Source organism: Mugil cephalus, chromosome 15, assembly GCF_022458985.1.
Source record: "Mugil cephalus isolate CIBA_MC_2020 chromosome 15, CIBA_Mcephalus_1.1, whole genome shotgun sequence".
Taxonomy (NCBI): Eukaryota; Metazoa; Chordata; class Actinopteri; order Mugiliformes; family Mugilidae; genus Mugil; species Mugil cephalus.
This window is the reverse complement of record NC_061784.1, coordinates 13,257,963-13,278,198: the sequence shown is the minus strand read 5'-3', so window position 1 is coordinate 13,278,198 and position 20,236 is coordinate 13,257,963. Positions and strand designations below refer to the sequence as shown.

General features: G+C 43.0%; 1 protein-coding gene across 1 annotated transcript in view; it reads right to left on the bottom strand.

Moving 5' to 3' along the window:
- The window catches only part of pds5b (PDS5 cohesin associated factor B), a 31,142-nt gene extending 11,629 nt beyond the window's left edge, over positions 1-19,513 (bottom strand). Inside the window, exons 1-12 of the mRNA XM_047606680.1 lie at positions 19,401-19,513; positions 10,812-10,939; positions 10,286-10,489; positions 9,765-9,851; positions 7,552-7,649; positions 6,664-6,790; positions 6,171-6,251; positions 5,601-5,741; positions 4,678-4,793; positions 4,288-4,382; positions 3,890-4,035; positions 851-1,002 (exon numbers count right to left, since the gene is read on the bottom strand). Of these exons, the coding sequence (XP_047462636.1) occupies positions 851-1,002; positions 3,890-4,035; positions 4,288-4,382; positions 4,678-4,793; positions 5,601-5,741; positions 6,171-6,251; positions 6,664-6,790; positions 7,552-7,649; positions 9,765-9,851; positions 10,286-10,489; positions 10,812-10,919 (1,355 nt within the window). The 5' untranslated portion in view covers positions 10,920-10,939; positions 19,401-19,513. The remainder of the gene's footprint in view (positions 1-850; positions 1,003-3,889; positions 4,036-4,287; positions 4,383-4,677; positions 4,794-5,600; positions 5,742-6,170; positions 6,252-6,663; positions 6,791-7,551; positions 7,650-9,764; positions 9,852-10,285; positions 10,490-10,811; positions 10,940-19,400) is intronic.
- Positions 19,514-20,236: the final 723 nt, after the last annotated feature.

Here is a 20,236-nt window from a genome sequence, read left to right as displayed (position 1 = left end):
AATAAAAATAAGTTATTTTTTTAAAGGGGGGATTTGTTGAACAAGTGTATCAACACTTCCTGCTACCACACAGACGAGCAGCTCCACTGCAGCAGAGTGATTTAAAGGGAAACTACACCCACATTCACTCTCCTGCGGGCAGACCTGACGTGGTAATGTCTCCTGGAGGTGTTTTTTTCCATCTTCTTTTTGGTTGTTATCCTGCCTTTTTAAATAGTTAATCTTCTGCTTTAGCTGGTGACATTTTGCGTAACGACTCTGAACAGACCCCAGAGAGGTACTGCAGCCTCTCCGTGATGAGCATGTGTAGGTGGGGAAACAATAACACACCGAACATCCTGGTTCAAAGTGAAGAAAGTGACGCTGCGGCTGAGCCGTCCGGCTTTTAAAAGGTAACAAAAATAAATTCATGCACACAACTTGCAGATGAAAACAAGTGTAAACGCTTCTTTAGTGATATTTCCCCCCTCTAACTGCAGCCACACACATGCAGACTGCCTAAGCTCTTTAAACTCTAAAAGGACGCCTTTCAAAGAGGTGGTGTTTGGTGCACTGCCAAAATCTGCTGCAAAACACATCAGTCTGATGCTAATATCTACATTTAGCTGATTATCCAAAGAACAAGTTCTTGTGACGTAATGAGACGCTGAAATCTACGCTTCAGTGTCAACAGCAGCTTTTTTGGCTCCTCGCTCACACAAACTGAACAAAAGCAACTGATTCGAGGGACTCGGAGAGAGTCTAACCAGCTTCTAAAGAGAAACCGCTTTGCTTTACCTTTAAAACACTTGCCGCGTTTTAAAGGCTTCATCGAAATTCATGAAGGTCGGGGGAAAACATGCACACAAACCTGTCATCAATGCTGTTCTGGTAGTAGATATGAAGCAGCTTGTCTTTGATCCATGAAATCTGTTTAGAGGCCTCCCTGCCTCCCTCCCCCTGAAGCGAGTACTTCCTGTAGATAGATGCCAGGCCCATCATGGCCTCCTTGCGTACGCGCCACTGATTGGAGATGAAGAGACATTTGCAATTAAAACTAGTTTAAAGTGAATTATTTTATATAGAAGGAGCAGCAGCAGCTGGAAACATGGGGGATAAGAAAATGAAGAACAAGCCATCCTGATCAGACAGCTCGATTCACAAGTGACGGTGAATTAACCAATTAACCTGAGACCCTGCGTCCTCATACGGGGACATTACGTTTTAGGTTTGTGGCAGCTTATTCCACTTCATTTAGATCTATTGTCCTCATGGGTGGACACTTTAGTCCTCCATCTATAGGTAGCAAAGGTCAATACACTTCTCTTGGTAAGAACATGATAGCGGGCTGATACATTCTGCAGTCAATCACGGGGAAAAAGTGGACAAGGTACAAAACCTAATCAAATTATACAGTTTAAACTTGTTTATTTACGCTTATTAAAACTTTTCTAGTTTGATATTATGTGCAAATGTAAGAAATTCAATCAATAGCAATGAGCTACGATGTCACTAATTAGCAAGTACTCATTTGAGGACATTGGGATTCCATTGTTAGCAATTGTGTTTCCAAATAAAGTAAATAGTTTTGTAATTGCTTACACACTGGCGACTCTATTGTATTATACGGCAAAATAATCCCTGCGTCCATAAATGAGGACTTAAAAAAAAAAAAAAAAAAATTAAAAAAGCTACTTTCTTAGTTGTACTTTTAAGATCCTACTAATCCCAAATACCTTGGAGATATTAAAAATGCAAACCAAACAAGAGCTCAGGCCTCAGGGGGAAACGCCACATGCTCTTTTAATGGAGGAATATATCTGGTGGAGTCTACTATGATTCATTGGCATCATTTTATTTTATTTATTTTTTTACTAACTTACTTGAATGGTTTCTCTCTTAATTGGTGCTGAAAACCAACAGCAAGTCATAAACAATACTTGAGAACTATGCCAAAAAATGTGCAAGTGGAGTTGGCCACTCTGATAACATATGTTTTCCTCCATCTGTTTGTTCATTGAGATGCGACATGCAGACGCGTCCTTCGTTTGACACCATAAGTCTATTTTTTCCCCCAAACTTTCAGACAGATGTTCAGGCCTGTGTGTACTGCCCAGATCTTAACTTGATTTATTACGTCTAAACTGAAAAAGAAAATCCTATAGGTTTCAGTTTATGTTGATGTTAAAATGAATTAAATGACTGTGGATGTCTGAGGACGCCAGAAAAACTAATAATACAGTTGCTGTAAGCTATGGCTTAAATAAAAGAACAAACAACAATAATGCTGTTTTGGCCGTGGTATAAAATCTCATGTTGCACACACTTCCACATATATGTTGTCACTTTAACATCACGGCCAATCCTAGAAGACAAACAGGACAGAGCGAGGCTCCCTCAGAGAGCAGCCGTTATGATAATGAAGTAACAACATCAGTGGTGAAAAGACACTTTGCAATTTGTCCACTAAGTGGATGACAGTCCCAAATGACAGCAGGTTAATAGTGCTTTAAGTCCAACATAAAACAGGGGTCAAGTATCATTAAAGTGCATGTCAAAAAAGACGACAGATCACAAATTACAAGCATCACCCTCTAATAAAAGGATAAGATGTATAAGCATGTACACACATACTCTCAGGGGTCACCTCAAACACACACAAATAAATACACTCACTGTCCACCTTATTAAGTAAAACTATTCAACTGCTCATTAACGCAGATATTTAATCACCCAATCACATGGTAAGTAGTTAAACCCGAGCATCAGACAGGGGAAGATAGTTGATTACAGGGGGGTTGAACGTGGTGTGGTTGTTGGTGTTAGACTGAGTATTTTAGAAACTGCTGATCTACCAGGATTTTCACACACACACATCTAGCTCCAGGGTTTACAGAGAAAACATGGGCTACAGCAGCAGATGGGCAACACGGGCCGACACTGCTGCAGCTACAAGAAAGGAAATGAGGAGCTAATTCACCACGGCTCAGCGAAGTAAAAAACTACAGTCAACTAAGGGGATGACAGTCCCAAATGACAGGCCAGCAGTACTTTATATGAAACAGTGGTGAAGCATAATTTAAGGCCAACATATAATATGCCAACAAAGATGATGTAGCACAGATTACAAGCATCACTGTCTAATAAACCTTGGGCACTTTAGTATCAATTTAGAGTTGTTTAAATGTCTATTGGTGCTGACAATGACCTTACCTTTATGACCACAGTAAACCCATCTCCTCATACTTCCACCAAGACTAAGCACCAAAGCTAAAATCATTTCAAAGTCGTTTCATCAACAAGACAATGAGCTCACTGTTCTTGAAATGCCTCCATGGCCACCACATTTGAGTCTAATAGGGCACATATGGGTTGTGGTGGAACAGGAGGGCAGAAACTACGTGATGCTGTGACGTCAATATGAACCAAACAAAAGAAAAAGGGCGGGTTGTAACCAGTACTAGTGAGGTGAATGTTCCCCATGTCTCCCATGCTACTGGGGAACAGGGGTGGGTATTGACAAGGACTTCACGATACGATACGTATCACGATACTTGAGCCACGATACAATAAGTTATTGAAATATTATATAAATTGCAATATTCTACATAGTTCACTGCAAAATTTTGAATGCAATTTAAAATACAAGTTGTATAAATGTAAATGTAGTAAATGTAGATATTAAGACGTTCAAAATATTGTATCAGAAGAAAAAGTATCACGATATATTGCCCTATCGATATTTTTTCCCACCCCTACTGGGGAATCTTAAATCTCCCCACATATCATCATTATAAACACCGATATAAACCGGCGTGAACTAAAATTTCACACCATTTTCCCCGGACTCATCTAGATCTACATACAGAATATTGGCACTCGCTCAAGACTTTCGCACTCGCTCACTTACTCTCTTGTCCAGGGTCCTCTCCTTTACAAAATTCAGCAACGCATCATTGACCAGAGACAAGTCTTTCTTGGCAGCAGTTACTATAGAGACGATGACGTCGTGGCGGATGGCCTCCTCCGGGTCATGTGATCGGACCCTCAAGAATTCTGGGAAAGGAGACGGGAACAAATGAGTGGGATGTGAGAGAACTGGCTACGGCTCCAAAACTGCTAAAATACCAGGAAAATACTTCTCATTGCACACACACACAGAGACACACTTCAAAGAAACATCAATAGTAATTTATTAAGGGGAGATGCTAAGCTGAAAAATGCATTCTACGCCAACAGAAATGGGTTTCATGCCGATACACTTCTTACCACGTAAAAGAATTTGAAGTCAGTGTTAAGTGTATTTACCTGTGAGGTCTTTGGCCAGATCAGGGTGGTTCATGAGACAGTGACTGGCAAACTTAACACACTCCAGTCTGATAGGCACATGGATGTCATTAAACCTTGTGGGCAAAAGAAATCAGCAACTTTAAAAGACATTTTTTTTTTTCATTTAGACAAATATCATCTAACATATTAGTATTTGAGGAAGGCAAGTTTAAGATCTTAAGATGCATTAAAATCACAAAGAACGAATTCTGATCATAATGTTGAGACTAGACACTTTCTGTAAGAATAAATGGTTGTGCTTTAACAAAAAATCGCATGTTGGAAAGACAGTGCGATCTCCGCCCATATACTGCTCATGAACATATTTTCAGGATCTGTGAATGCCAAGGCCACAACACCGAAGCCCACCTGCCCAGGTAACACTGCCAGAGTGGTTTGTTCTGCGCAGCCAACTCCGAGTCCTTGGCTCCAAACATCTTAGCCAGGAGCTTCACCACCTGCAGCCTCTCGTCATTATCATTACTCTGCAGAAATAAAATTAAAAAAAAAAAAAAAGAGAGAGAGAGAGGGAGAAATGATGCACCGAAACTGGCTGTGTTGCCCAGACAGACGCATTTACATTAACTGCATTGAAAACATTATCATTTTTATAACATTTAATGGCAGCTGTTTTGGTATCGATCTTGTGGAAATGAAACAAAGGAAGGTGCGACGGGGGAAGGAGAGAGGACGACGGACGTCAGAGCCGAGAAGAACCAGGAGAGATTACGATGAATAAAACGGTGAGAAAGGATGAACGGACGTGAGAGAGAAAGACGGACGCAGAGAAAGAGAGAGATGGAGAAAGCAGTCAGTGGCAGAGAGATTTTATCGCAGCTATTATTTGGAGGAGACAGCAGTGATCTACACTCTCTCTGAACAGTTAATGAGCGTTATCCATCAGCGGGAAGCCTTTATGAGACGCTGCAGAGGCAACATTATGCTGACTGGCTGACTGCTTTATCTTTCTAATATGAAACAACAAACCTGCAGAGAAAGACAAAAAGGGCAGTTCTGTGGGTAATGATCAGAGAATTCAGGTTTTTAGTGTGGACTGTGTATAGCCTCATAGCACCGACGTTAGTATAGGCAATGTTAGAATAACGGCTACAAATATTACAGCGAAGACTAATTAGATAACAACAATTGTACTGACAAGGTTGAGAAAGGCGCAACATGACAAGTTTAAGACACCAATAATAATTATTTAGCTACTTAACCATGAATCTAAAAATCCATACTTTAGTTTAGTGCCTAAATGTTTGATTAAAGTAGCGTTTGTTGCTCTTTACCTTGAGTTTAAACTCCAGCTGTGGCAGCACTGAGAGCAGCAGGTGGCTGTCGATGTTGTAAAGCTCCAAGATGAGGTCAAACACGTGTTCGGAGAGATCGCTGACTGAGGTCTTCCCCAGCATCAGCACCTGGTTGAAGAACTGATAAGGGAGACAGAGAGGGAGGCATGAGGCTGCTGAGAAAAATCCTCCATCATTCTGCAACTCAAACAGCAACTTTTGAACGATACGGCTTCTCTATACAGATTGTATATGATGTCCGGACACAGAAGGATGTGCAACAAAAGGCTTTTACTACGAAAGTCAAAGTTAACATTTTTTTCGCAATGCAATTAATGTACACAGCCTCTGTGATTTGACTGTTTGCCCACCTCATAGCTAAGGAAACCACAAAGTCATGCGCCTCCTTAAGCTTTGTTTCTGCCAAGACTTACATCGAACACAGTTCATCCAGGTTTAAATGCAATATAAAGCTCTTAGGATCACTTCCGGTTGCATGACACAAAAGCTACATAAAAGTGCAAAGAGATACTTTAATAAATAGGGAGTGGGTCAAATATTTATTCGTACATTGGTGATGTAGGGTTCGATTGCTTGGGCAGTCCTCTTCAGCAGAGCTTTGGCCAGGTCGTATGCTTGTTTGTTCAGATTCTAGAAAGACAGAGGAAAGAAGAAACAAAGTAAAACGGCAGGTCAGCGAGATATGCAGAGAAATAGGGGAGTAGTTCATTATTTCTTGTCCCATTAGGATACAGGAGGCACAGATGTTCACACATATTTGCGAACCGCATCTTAAAGCTGCTTTACCTACACTCGCCTGCAGGGGTCTCACTGAATTACAGGGCATGGAAAATTATATTGTCCTCAGTTCACCGACAACATCCACTCTCTTCAGAAGTCCCCTACTGTGCAGTTTCTGCTCACATCACTGTTCATGCTGGTACTACTTGTGTGTATTTTTGAATGCAAATGATAAATGCTTTTATCCACTCTCCAATTTACGTACACGCACAGCTGCTACTAGAGTTCTCTGCACATGCGTGTTCACAAGTTGTGCACGTACCTTGTGCGCCGGCACCAGGTTGACCAGCACGGTGTCCAGCAGCTCCTGCGACACGGTGTCTCCCTCGCAGATGATGGAGCTCATCAGGTCCACCATGTGCATGTGCACTTTCTGGTTGTGGCCGTTGCTAGGGAAACAAGGCACCAAAAGGTCACACGGAGCATCTTCACTCGGCGGCGGCATTTCGTGAGGAATTTGTGTTTTTATCTCATTATTAAAACAAAACTGACCTCGTGGAAAAATGTCTGAGCGACTGTGCAAATGAAGTGATCCCGCAGAGCGGCTCTAGTGCGCTCGTAACGATGTGCGTTACAGCAGGAAGCGAAGCTTATTGCTTAGATTTGTATCTCAACGACTGCTTTCCTTAATGCTACCAGGCATTACTAGTCTCATTACCTCCCATTCACTGAAAGAGTCACTTATACACACACACACCTACACAAACATGAGGGTTGCATTCACCAGCAACTTATTGGCTCACTGCAAATATGTCAAGTAGAAAGCTCTTTTGATCTTTTAACTGCATGTAGTTAAAAAAAAAAAAAAAAAAAAAAAAAAGCACCATGTTGGCAGACTTGACACACACTTCCACAGTTTGTTCCCCGATGGCAAAGAGCCAAATTCGGTACTGCAGGATTTAGCCCTCGAGGTTGTGTTCAGCAGAGAGAAATTGAGTGGAAAAGAAAGAAGAGGGGGAGAGCAATCGCAGACAAACAGCCGGACTGCTGCCGTGCTGCTTCGTGATGGAGCAGCAGAGACAGGCTGAGACGTTAGAGCCGCAGCAGCTCGTCTCCGTCATTAAGGACCGCCACAGCCCAAAGAAAGACACAGAGAAGAAAATCGTACACCGTGACGAACACAGTGGTGGCTTCCCATCAAAGCACTTACTTGATGACCTGGAAGAGCGTCCTGTAAAGCTGCGTGAAGATCTCGTTGCTGTCTTCGAGCTCGAAGCAAATGTTGTAGGACTTCACCCACGCTATGTTCTGCACAAAAGAGAGGAGGCAAGATGTTAGTAACTGTCGAATTTACAATGCAGATGCCAACCAGGAAGGTGAAGGAAGGCAGTCAGTGCGTTTACATGCACAGCTTAATAGACCTATGCTCAAAATTCGACTTTTCTGAATGCGCTCCCTGTCCCAGTTTACATGCAACAGAGAAAACTGAACAACCGGCGGGAGAATGTCCCCCTCCTCCACACTAGGTGGCGATATGCGTCTTTTCAGTGCGTTAATACGGCCCCCTTTCCGTTTCATCCATTACATCAAACAACTGGAGTCATTCATGCGTCAGACCAGCATTGATGGAGATGGATAATAATTCAGCTTTTTTAATCTTGTACGTAATGTAAATGCTACTTATGGTGCAGATAAGATGTGCGCTATCCCTCAGGTGGTTCCTCTACCGGCTCTGTTTACCTTCTTCTTCTGTGACCAGCTTTCTTGGATGTTTTTGTTTTATCAGGGTCACACACCAGCGCAGCGGCTGTGGAGCATGTGCATACGCGCTGTCCAGTTAAAGTCCAGTTAGAGTCGGATTAAGGCAATTATTTGTTTTTTCCGTGCATTTCACCTTTGATTTTGGTCTCTACCAATCTCTGGGGGAAATATCAAACTCTTTGGCTGTTAAATGCTCCATTACGCCCACTAACTTGATGCCAGCTGTGTTCAGAACCTTTCTATTGCTTCTGGCTGCAGTGACACTGAACCTAATGAGTGAAGTCACAGCCCGAACAATGAGCAGAGCCTCGGTGTAAAGATCCGAATTTCCCAAAGGAAGCTGCAGATTCAGCTGATGATTCTCCGAGGGGTTCGTTTCCAGTCCATGTTGGATTAAAAACAACACCCTCTGTATGGTGACTGTACTTAATGATTAGAATTTAATTGCTACTGTGAGTGCAGAGCAATTATAATCATTAAAACTGCGCCATTTCCCATTTTTCCAAAAATAACTTCAGGCGTTCTATTTACTCTCTGATTATAACAGATGTTTTTAAAATCTAAATTTTTAATAATCTCCCACTTGCAAACAAAAGGCTTCCAATTAGAGACTATTTGTCCTTGGATTTCAATCTGAGGTGGCTTCTTGGTGCAAACTCATAAATAATCATAAACCCCCTTGAAAGCAAAATAAACGACACGCGCAGGGAGATGGAAAAACAAACGCGACTACCAATGCATCAGAGCGAGATTCTTAAAAAATGTATAAAAACTTGCTAAAAATACTTAACACTGTTATTATCTATTTTGACTTTATAGAGTTCAGTGCCCTGCTGCCTGAAGGAGATAACAAAACACTGACAGATCGCTGCAGATATAAACTCAGTCGCACAGCCAGAAAGAGTGCACGTCGTCGTATTACCACCGCTTCCTCCTATTCATCCCTACACTCGTCTCTCACGCTGGTTATTTAATACAATACAATTACATAAGCCCTTGAACACACACAAGCATTAGTAAACACAATCAGAGACAAGAGATCAAATGCAGCAAAAAAATGAATAATTCAGTGAAATAAAAGAAACGCTGACATTTACAGAATTAACCTTGGGAAGGTCTGCACAGGTTAAGTTGTTCACATTAACCTCACGAGTAAGTGTCTTTGTAGCCATTCATAGCTGTTAAATAAAATATCATTCCACCAGCAAAAAAAAAAAACAATTGCTCCAAATGTAGGTCTCCAATTATTAATAAAAGCAAGAGCAGATGAATGTTTGCAGAAAGTGACCGGTTACAAAAACAAGTGGCATCAATCAGAGAGGTACTTCATAAAGATTACTTTTAAGAAAGGCTTATTTTTGTCAGGAAACGCTTTCATGAAAAGTCCGATTACATCAATCTGGATTTTCAGTTACCATGGGAACGTATCCATAACATAAGGTTTAGGATTAGCATCGATTCATCCCCACAGACACGTGTCGTAACGTGAAAAACATTTCTCACAATATTTCAGTGTATAAATACTCATTTCTAAAGGCTAACTAATGGAGATAAATATATAATGTGGGCACAGACGTCTGCAGCAGCATTCAAAGCCAAATTATTTGGGATTTAGGATCCGTAAGCACACAGACCAGACCTAAAGTATTCAAAGTGTCCTACCTCCAGCAGGTAGAAGTATCTGTTGAACTGCGCACTTTTCGTGTCCTCCAGTCCTTTGAGCTGTCTCGTGATGAACATGAAAATGTCCTGGAGAGAAAAAAACAAAAACAAACAAACACACGCATAATGAGCACGCTAGACAAGCAGCTGCAGTCACTGGCAAAACTCTGACGCGAGAAAAATATACATTCACAAAACTGTTACTGACAAGAGCCCCTTTTTATCCAACACCAACTATGAAAACACCGGCGCGGTGCACTGTACGTTAAGACCTGTTGCTGAATGCTGGTTTGTGTTTGACTACTCAACCGCATGTGTTAGTAAGCTCTATAATAAAAAGTGTGAGTCATGTCACACATTCTGCCAAATGCTGCACAAGGTTGGCACTTGAACGCCCCAATTTGTTAGCGAATGCTCCAGAGAAGCTGCAGTGGGGTTATGCAATTAAAACAGTGATGTAATTTTGCAGATTTTTTTATTTATTTTTTTTATGTGAGTGAGTAAAAACTTCATTATCGCACCTTGAGCTTATCTGGGGAGGTGTAGGGCGCCTCCGGTGCGTAAATCCTGAATATGTCCGCCAGGCAGCAGGCCACCAGCAGACGCACGTCCTTGTCTGGGTGCTTGAGGAAGAAGTCCGAGGCCAGGTGGAGCGCCAGGTTCAGGTACAGCTCCTTCTCTTCCTCCGAGTCCTGGTCCATGTCCATGAAGGTTTTCACCACCATCTGGAAACGGTTTGGGGGGCATTAATCACCGGCTGCGTTTGCCAAAGAGCAAGTTGGGGGCTGACAGCCATCAATCCGAGACGATGAGGCTTGAAACCCTTTCGGTTTGTTCAGGCGCAGCGTGAAAAGTAAATAACGCAATAAGAAACGAAAAGCTCGGGCCAATCTTCTATTCTACCATTAAGCAATAACACTTCCTAACAAGCCATCACTACTTTAAAAGTAGAACCACATAAGGCAGCCGGCGATGCGATAATATCACACCGAGAGGCCAGATGTGCGACCGCGGTTGCAAACAGGCGACCGTGAGAGAGACACTGACCTTGAGCCTGCGGACCATTTCCTCTTTGGAGATTTTGTCAGAGATCTCCTTGACCCCCGGAGGGTAGGTCACCTTCCCGTCTGCGGCTCGAGCTTTAGAGTGAGCCATCCTCTTTAGCTCTTCACTGCCTGAGGAGGGGAAAAAAAAGAAAAAAACACATTATATTTATAATGAACCGGGGAGAGTGTCGTGGTGGCCGGGCGTGAGAGAGAAGAGAAATAAACCTCGAAAGCCTTGAAAATTTGCTGAATCCCCACAAAAAAAAAGCAAGAAGAAAAAGAATCTAAATAGTTCAAAGCTACCAAAGAGGCGTGCAATAGAGCAGCCTCTGAAATATTCAGCGAGGCATTCACGGCGCAGTAATAGCTTTCTACGAGTGCGGGACAAAATGACTGCATTCGGGGAGCAGGGCTCGATATTCGCCGTGCGCCGCGGCTACCACTGTGTGCCACTCATTACCGCGGCAACTAGCACACCACCGAATTTGAGTTTAGATTATTCGCATGACGCAGAACGGGTTTTGACTTTCCATTCCACTCATGGCCCGATCAAGCCAACACGGCACTTTGGCAACAGCTACTAAACTAACCCCTCTCGCCCAAGCCAAGGCTTTGTGTCCATTAACCATATTAAAAAAAAAAAAGAAAAAAAAAAAAAAAGGAGCAGAAATGCGTCCACCCGGGAAGAGGACTTCTTTTTTTCCCTGCTATATCTTACCTACCTCCCCATTTGTCGGGCAAAAACACAAGCCTGAGTCATGGTTTATAAATATACAAGAGTCTGCATGGAGAGCTGAGCAGGTAATGTTTCCTAAAAAAAAAAAAAAAAAAAGTGTCTTATACACCGCGGAAGACGTTCAGAAAATGTCTGAAGCATTCAGTACAAAAATCCATTAATCTAAAGGGTTATTCCCAGGAGGCCGATAGTGTTTTCATACCAATATATCAGAAAACCACAATCTTAAGAAGCGGCCCGAGACGGCGCAACTCTCTCATTCACAAATTCAAATTTAATGCCGTGCCACCAGCATGAATATTTCAGCGTTTCTGGTCCAAACAACAAAATAACCAAGTTGAAGAGTTCATCTCTGTATGTGAAGAAGACACGTGTGTGGGATTTTTTTTTTTTTTTCATTTCGCAACCTAATTCATCGAGATAATTTACATCCACTGGTCCTTTTATTAGATACACTAGTGAAAATGAGTCTGGAGACGGTTGCGGCGAAGGTTATTAGATTAGATTAAACTTTAATGTCATTACACATGTACAGGTACAGGGCAATGAGATGCAGTGTAGCATCTATCCAGAAGTGGAATAAGCAGCGAGCGCATGTAGCATAAACAGTGTGGTTATGGTTTCCAGCATTCATCTGTGTTTTATGGTGCAGGCTGTGGTTTGTAGTAGGGATGTCAGCATCAAGGCCCGAAACCAGGCATTTTTTTTAAATTACTGGCTTGATATCGGGCTTCAGCTGAACCCGACCTTTTGTGGTTATTTATTTTAAGTCGGCCATGAATCAAAACCATATCCCTGTAGTGTCGAGCTCCTTCGCCCTGTTGTTTTAATGGCGGTTGGCTGGCGTCAAACCCAAAAACAAAACAAAGGAGATGATGCTTTCTTCTCGTCCTTCTGTTTTAGCGGCGGCTGGCTCGCATCAAAGCTACCAACAATCAAAGAGGATGACTAAACGTGACTAAACGTGTCGGCTCTGTGGTAGTAAGTACTTTACTGTGGAAAATGAAGTCAGTCAAACTTTACGTTGAACGCTACATTTAAAAAAAAAAAAAAGTTTGCAAGAGACAAAAGTAGAAGATATTCCAGAGAAGGTTGAGGAGTTTATGGTGTTGGATGACCAGGCCGTTCCCGTAGATGTCTGGTGTTTACGGTCTGTCTGAGCTTCTGGAGCCGGGGGGAGGTAGCCTCTCCTCGCTACATTAGCTTTGACAGCGCTACTCCAGCCACACCGCTCATATGTGATGTAGGACAACGCAAGTAAAATAAGAGAAGCCTTCATGAATCTCAAGGCTCAAGATCAGCGCCAGATCTGAGGGCAAAGAAACTAGATGGGGAGATCCCTGGTTTGTAGCATTATGGAGTTGCAATGTGTTTCTATTATTTTGAAAACCCTTTTTAGTCGGCGGTCTAGGCAAAATAACAAAAACACTTGTGTTTAATTTAGTAGTTTAACAGCCTCACAGACTAAATCCTTCAAAATGATCACACAGTTGAATTAATACATTTCTTACGTCGTTCCAGCAGAAACTGAACGTTACAACTCGACTATTATATTAGAATAAATTTGCTTTCGGTGGTGCGCCTACTGTTTTGGAAAGTAATCGTTATCTTTGTTCTACAACGGGCACCAGAAACTGCACGTAAACCAGCAGTGAAATCCAGTGATTAAGCAAAGCTGCAGAGAAAATGATCGCGTTGTGAGTCAGACGCAGAAACCACAGAATGAAAGTGTCGACATGAAGAAGCTGTAACGTTGCATGGTTTACAGGGATTCCCCCTGGATTTCCGTACACGGGCTACCTCCACGCCGCCAACTTTAAATCGCTATTTCCACTGCTAGAAGGTGGGCAGAACGAGGCCAAAGGGATACTGGGTACTTTTCAGTACCTCGGTCCGAAGCAGGTGAACTGAACGCTGCTTACTACCGACTGGTCAGAAAACAATCGTCACGATGCAGCGCCGGGTACAAAGCAGGATGTTTTGGTTTTGACTGGAGGGATGAGTGTTTCTGACTAGTAGTGAGCTGCTCACTTTTAACCTTCTGCTCTCGTGTCGGTTTATTATAACGACTGGAAAAGTAATGTCGTTCTGGACCAACCCGGAGGTGAAGGCTTTTCTGTCGTTGTCGGGAGAAGAGATATAGGGCGGGAGTCGTGCTGTTAAAATACAGTTCAAACAGTGACAAACACTTTCGTTCAAGGAGCGAACTGTGAAAACTCCACTGAACACATGTGAAAATAAGATGCCTACGCACCGTGTTATCCAGCGTACGCGTAGTTTGCTTCGGATCAACGGGTTTCGGCGGCTGCAGGCAAGTTATCTATGGCTCAATACCTCACGGTGTCTCATTAGATGAATTCGCATGTTGGTCGTGTTCCTTGAATATCTAACTGGAGCGAAGCGCAGTTTGCAAACCGCGTGCCCTTTGTCCGGCTTATTAGTACCTGCCTCCAAACGCCGGCTCTCAATTTTTCTTAAAATGAGCCGCTGAGTTCGCTCATCACTGCGGGAAATACACAAGGAACTCAACACAACTAGAGGCGTGACTGCAAAACAATTCTGTCACGTTGGGGCTGACTCTGCGTAAACCACTGAAGTGTTGAGCGTAAACCAGGCTATAGTGGTGGATACGACCATTAATGGGGCTGTTCGTGTTGAAGTTGCAACGCCGTGGTCTAGAATAGGGCAGGGGAGCCTTTCAGTGGGGTCACCGCAACGCTACAACGGCCGGTGGAGGCAACTAGTGGGATTTTTTTTATAACTATGAGCATTGGTACCTTGTTTGCCTGAAGGAAACTGTATTACGAGTCTTTGCAGTTAGTAGCTCAAACTGCTGTTTGATGGCGAACGGTGCAGGCAGGGAGCAAAGCAACCAGCGGCTAAGAGACCTCTCAAATATCACCAAAACATTTTCTCGCTCTCATGAGGCATTTCCCCATTGACTGGAGATGATGCAGGGGGTCACGTGACCAGCTCATTTGACGTCCATCTTCTTTCAAAGAGAAGCCTCGCATGACGAGAATTTATGGGATATCGCCAAACAAGTCTTTACCAGAGTTTCAGCTAATTCAATGGAAACACGTACAAAGCTCAATTTGTACTTTAGCAAAATTGCAGAAGTATCGCTTTTATTTCGCAGCAGCTTCTGACATGCACCTCTCCAGAAATGTAACTATGCGTATGTAACTGCGGCGACTCAGATTGCAAGAGCTGTGATTGGTCCGCTTGGTAGCAGCATGTTTTCTCTTTAGTATTTCCGACATTTCAGCTTCTCCATCTCCTGCACTTTTCAAATTGATTGTTTTGGATCAATGAAGATGGATCGCATCGATGAAAGGTTAACTGAGGGGGTTTGGAGATACAGATATTTGCACGACTTGTCTAAGGCAAAAGTTCAGCATTGTTGAAAGTGAAGCAGGAAGTAGGAACAAAAATGAACCCAAACGGCAAAAAAAGACACAGCGCTGACTAGTGTTTGGGCGGCGGTTACAGAGCGAGACAGACTGACGAGCGCACCAGTATAAATGTGGAGTTGGCCATGTGCATAGGTTACAGCGTTTATGTCCCACGCTGCTATAAAAGAGCCTTAGGTTTGGGCACAAGACAACCAAAAGAAAAAGACAGGGTCAAGGATGAATATTTGAACTTCAACTCATAAAGAAAAGAGGTTTTTAAGAAGGGCAGCCCAAAGCCTCTCTCCTCTGAGACAATGACACGCACAGATGCAGCCAAACCGAGCTGGGAGAATGACTGGATGATGAGGTCTGGCCAGAGGGCCTTTCCCATGCAAGATACAAAAACAAATGGCATGAAAGATGAAAGGCAAACCAATTTGAACCGTTCGTGTGTTTTTACAGGGTGTCCTCAGATTCATTTCTTGATGTGTTATCACTGCTGTGTTGTAATACGTTTATTACATTAGCTGTGACTTCATAACAACTGTTATTTAAGTTTTGATTGCGAGGGAGTAACTCAAAACTGGAACCACATCCCACGTGCTCATCAAGAAATCCATGAACACACACCTTACTTTAGATAATTTATCCATGTGTCAATTACACATTAAATTCATTCATTATGACCAAATAAACCATTTGTTGTATTTTTCTTCAGCAAAATGTCCAACATTCGCTCCTGATTCTCAAATGTGACGATGTTTTTTGTCAAACTTGTGAACTATTTTAAGGATTTATGGTCCCAAAAAAAAAAGATTGAATGCAATCGGCAGATCAGTTGTAGCCCTATTAAGTTTTTCGCTTACTTAACCACTAACGCAGTCATTTTTCATAGACCATTACAACGAATAGCAAACACAATTAATAATCTAATTCTGGCTCCTGTGTTGTAAAAGTAGTATAACAGCGTGAAGAGGTCGACAGTGACTTCTACGGGAAACCTGTAGTTTGTATGTTGGACAGAAAATAGAGACAAATGAAAAGTACCTCTTTTTTCCCCACATTGCCATAATAACTGCTTCACTTTCACGTTTAACAGCAGAATATCTTGATTATGTGGCATAAACCCGCACGATTAAAAGTGATGTTTTCCTTCTGGGCCAATATTTACTTCAAGGTTAAACTACCTTTTACGAAAGTATTAAACGCATACCGGCATTAAAGCATTAAATAAATCCACATTTGATGCTTTAATTCATGTCGCTTTTGACAGAGGAGGAAAACTGATTACGATGAAGCAGTCTGGGTCAGTAGGTCTGCCGTCTGACAAAGGCGCTTGATTTAGAGGCGAGACCGCAGCAGAGAGTTATGAATCACAACCAAACAATTTCTGCAGCTGTACTTGAGCTTTTACAAACACACACACACACATGCAGGGCAAAACACGCACACACACACACACACACACACTGGACACTGGCTGGCAGCCAATTGCTTGATTCTGACCTTCTTTTCCACCCCACAGCTGCTGCCAGATTCAAGTCCATCCCTCTCTCTTTCTACCACGACGACACACACGGAGAGAGGCCTGGCAGCCAATCGGAGGAGATTATTTCTCAACCTGGTGTATCTGTGTGGGCAGCACGCACCGGGGAACATTTCACAAGATGCAGGGGTAACTAATCACATGGGGGGGAAAGGCTTTACCATACACGCAGTCTCTTGAAGAGGGGCTACGTTCAACTCATCGCCGGTTTATCGCAATCAAACACATTTACCGTCCCGCAGAGGGTTTTCTCTGCCCCCCCTTTAACCACAGCTGCCAGCAGAAGTCTGAAGGTGCAGAGCCATCCCCCCGTAACCTAATCTGAACCTACACAGAGACATCCTTGGTTTTAACCCCGCTGGCTGGTGACCGGGGGAAGGGGGCGAGTATCGGCAAACAAGAGGGGAGGACTCGACACCAGCTGGTTGTAAGGGTGAACTCGACGACCTCCACACGGGCTCTCACACGAAAACACAAAGCGAAGGAAAGTGGCTGAACAGGAAAGCGCCGTCAGAGGGTTTGGTTGAAATGAAACCGACGTTTTTCTGAGCGGAGCGCATCCACGCCAGACCAAAGGCCGCCCGCGAGCAATCGGAGCGGACGAGGAGGCTCGAAATCAGTCCAAAGGTAACGATGACAACACAGCCAGGTTGGGACAAACCTTTCGACGAGCAACAGTGGAAGCGTGGACATGTCATCTAAAAACAGAACGGCAAATCACGTGCCTGAGGGTATGAGGCAATGCAGACGTTATTATATCCATTCAACGTCAGAGAAAATCAGACTGTTGTCATTGCAAGATTTTAAGAAAATAAAACTTTGATTAGTTTGTGTTTAGTTGGGAAAAGTAATACGATTTAGAAGGATGAGAAACAAATGACCAAACAGATACTAAAAGAAACACTAGATCCTGAGATTTTTATTGGGAAGCCATTTAAAATGTATAATAACCAGAATTAGCAGAATTTTATTTGCAACCGAAACATAAACATGCATACGTCCAGAGTTTTCTCCACAAAACGGTGGAGATTTCGTTAAATCCCCGATGAAACAAGTGTCTAAAAACAGCATTACACTGCCATATGATCAGATGATTCAGAGACACAATCCGCAGTGTTGACGGTGACACAGTCCGACAACCACAGGCTGCCAAAACACACACACACACACACACACACACACACACACTGCAGCACCATGCAAGGTGACTGTGCCGATTCTGTAAAACAATTAATTCATAAATAGCGCCTCACGTCTTTGTTGTTTCTACAACCACTATTTAATCGCCTTCCGACTGACGCTGTATTAATACTACTAGTATTATTAGTAAGCGTGCGCTATAGCAGGTGTGCCAACTTTCAATCACACAACGCAGAACAAAAACTATATATTACTCAGCTATATGGTTGAGTTATGAATTATGCATCTGAGCCACTGTTAAACACACAATAAACGCAATGAAATAACCGCGAGCCTTGTTGATAATGGAAGCTCACACTTAGCAGCCACATCGAAAATAATTTAGGAATAGCAGCGTGAGTTAATATTAGGGCAGGGTTAGGATTACTCCCGTTATGATATGGGGGGTTATTGTTGCCGTGCCCCAGCCGGGGTCGTTCGACGCGCGCAGTAAGATGCTGGAGCTCTTCTCCCGGCCTGTCTGTTGTGGCCAGCACCCTTTTTCTCTGCTGTGGTCTGCTGGGGCAGCAGCAGCACTGCAGCCGGTGACGCCAACAGACTGAATAAACTGATCGGGAGGGCCGGCTCCGTCGCTGGCTGCGGACGGGAAACTTTTGAGGAGGACACTTGAACAAACCGTCATCGATCACGGATAACCCCTGACCAACCTCTCCGCCACAAAATAGACAAGGCAACGGGACGGAGCACCTTCTCCCGGAGGCTCTGGAGAAAGGACGCCACAGGAAATCTTTCATCCGCCTGTCTAACTCCTCATCTGTATGTGACAGATGACACTGGACTTTATTTATTTATATATGTATCCAGATTCAGATAACTTTATTTGTCCTCGGGGAGCAATTGAGGGCACACAGCACAGGTAACAATGACATAACTGAGAAGGCTCAGTGAAAAAAAGGATTAACATATTATAAACAAATTGGAATAAATATATAATAAATATAAATAAATGGGAAAAAAACACACACCTGGTGACTGGTACTGCAAAAATGATTGATTATGATAAAGAATATATATATTTGGACATGGTTGTACATCCATTTCATTTCACGTTTTTTTTTTTATTCACTTATTTTGTAATTCTTGTAAATATTGCGCATAAATATATTGTTTTTTCCCCTATTTTTCTTATATTTTTTTTTTTTTTTGTGATATATTAGGTGCGGTGCTGCAACTGTTGAATTTAATTTAAATGGAATAAAGCATCTATCTGTCTGTATGTGGAGGCCAGGGCTGTAGTGAAGCCAGGAGCCTTGTTGCTGTAATGTTGACCGAGGCTAACCGAGCTAGCACGCTAGCGCCTTCACTGAGTAGCATGCCGAGCTAAGGCTAGTAGTAGTAGCAGCAGTGATAATAATCTCCGTGACAGAGGGCGGACACACCGAACAAAACAGCCCGGCTAAACAACCCTCACGCCGCTATAGATACCCCCAACCCACACGTACAGTCTAGCCGGGTCCAAGTTTGCCCGAGCCGCCGTGGTCAACCCAGCAGGCTAGTATTTAACCAGGACCGGATCATTCAGCGCCGAGAGCCGGACAAGGCAGCCGAGAACAGAGGCGAGCGAGGCGGGCTCCGCTCCGCCTTTTCATCGCTGCAAACCCGGGCTCCTCTACGGCTTCATCGCGGGTCCTACCTGCTCCTTCGCAGCGGCGCCTTGAAATATTCGTACTTTCCAATCAAAATTATTTTTTTTAAAAATGCGCATTTTCTTACCTGTTACGGTGAATTGTGATAAATCGTGTCCTCCTCTGCAGCTCTCTTCCCCCTCCTAGCTCCAAAATGGCGCCAATATGTACAGATTGAGTGCCCATGGGTACGAGCCGTGCATGAGAGAGCGGCGCCACCTATAGGGCGAATCCGCGTACAGCGGGTGGGCCCTTCAAGGGAGGCTCGGAACAGGGGCGATTCTAGCGGGCAGAGATTTGGGGGGTGGAGTGAGGGGTTTACTGTCAGACTACCATGTCACAAAGTTATCACTCGTTTGTTTGTTGTTGTTGTTGTTGTTATTTTAAAATGGCGTTTAAATGAAAAGATGAGGTAGGAATAATAAATGCAAAACAGATATGCAGGTCAACAAAGACGCCCCCACCCCCTCCACACACACACACACACACACACACACACTTCTATGTTTAAACCACATATTTTCTACTTTTGTGCTGATTTTTTGGCACCATATATTTTCTAGTAGTGTGCTAATTTATTTATTTATTTTTTCAAAGTTAAGGGGCTTGATCGCTCCTAAAATGGGCTACACACATCTATGGCTCGGAACAACCGCTCATGTGAAAACATCTATAAAAAATAATAATAATAATAAAAAAAATAAAAAAAAGAGAGAGAGAAAATCAAATATGAATAAAAAAGACCTCATTGTTTGTTACCCTACTTTAAAATTGAACTAATAACATATTTGTATGCATGTTCAAATTTGCTTTTAACACAATGGTAGACTACACATAAACGTGGTGGAGAAAAAAATCTAAAAATTTAAATAAATCTATATAAAGCCTGTTACAGAGACACTACAGCTCGTAAGTTAGCAGATT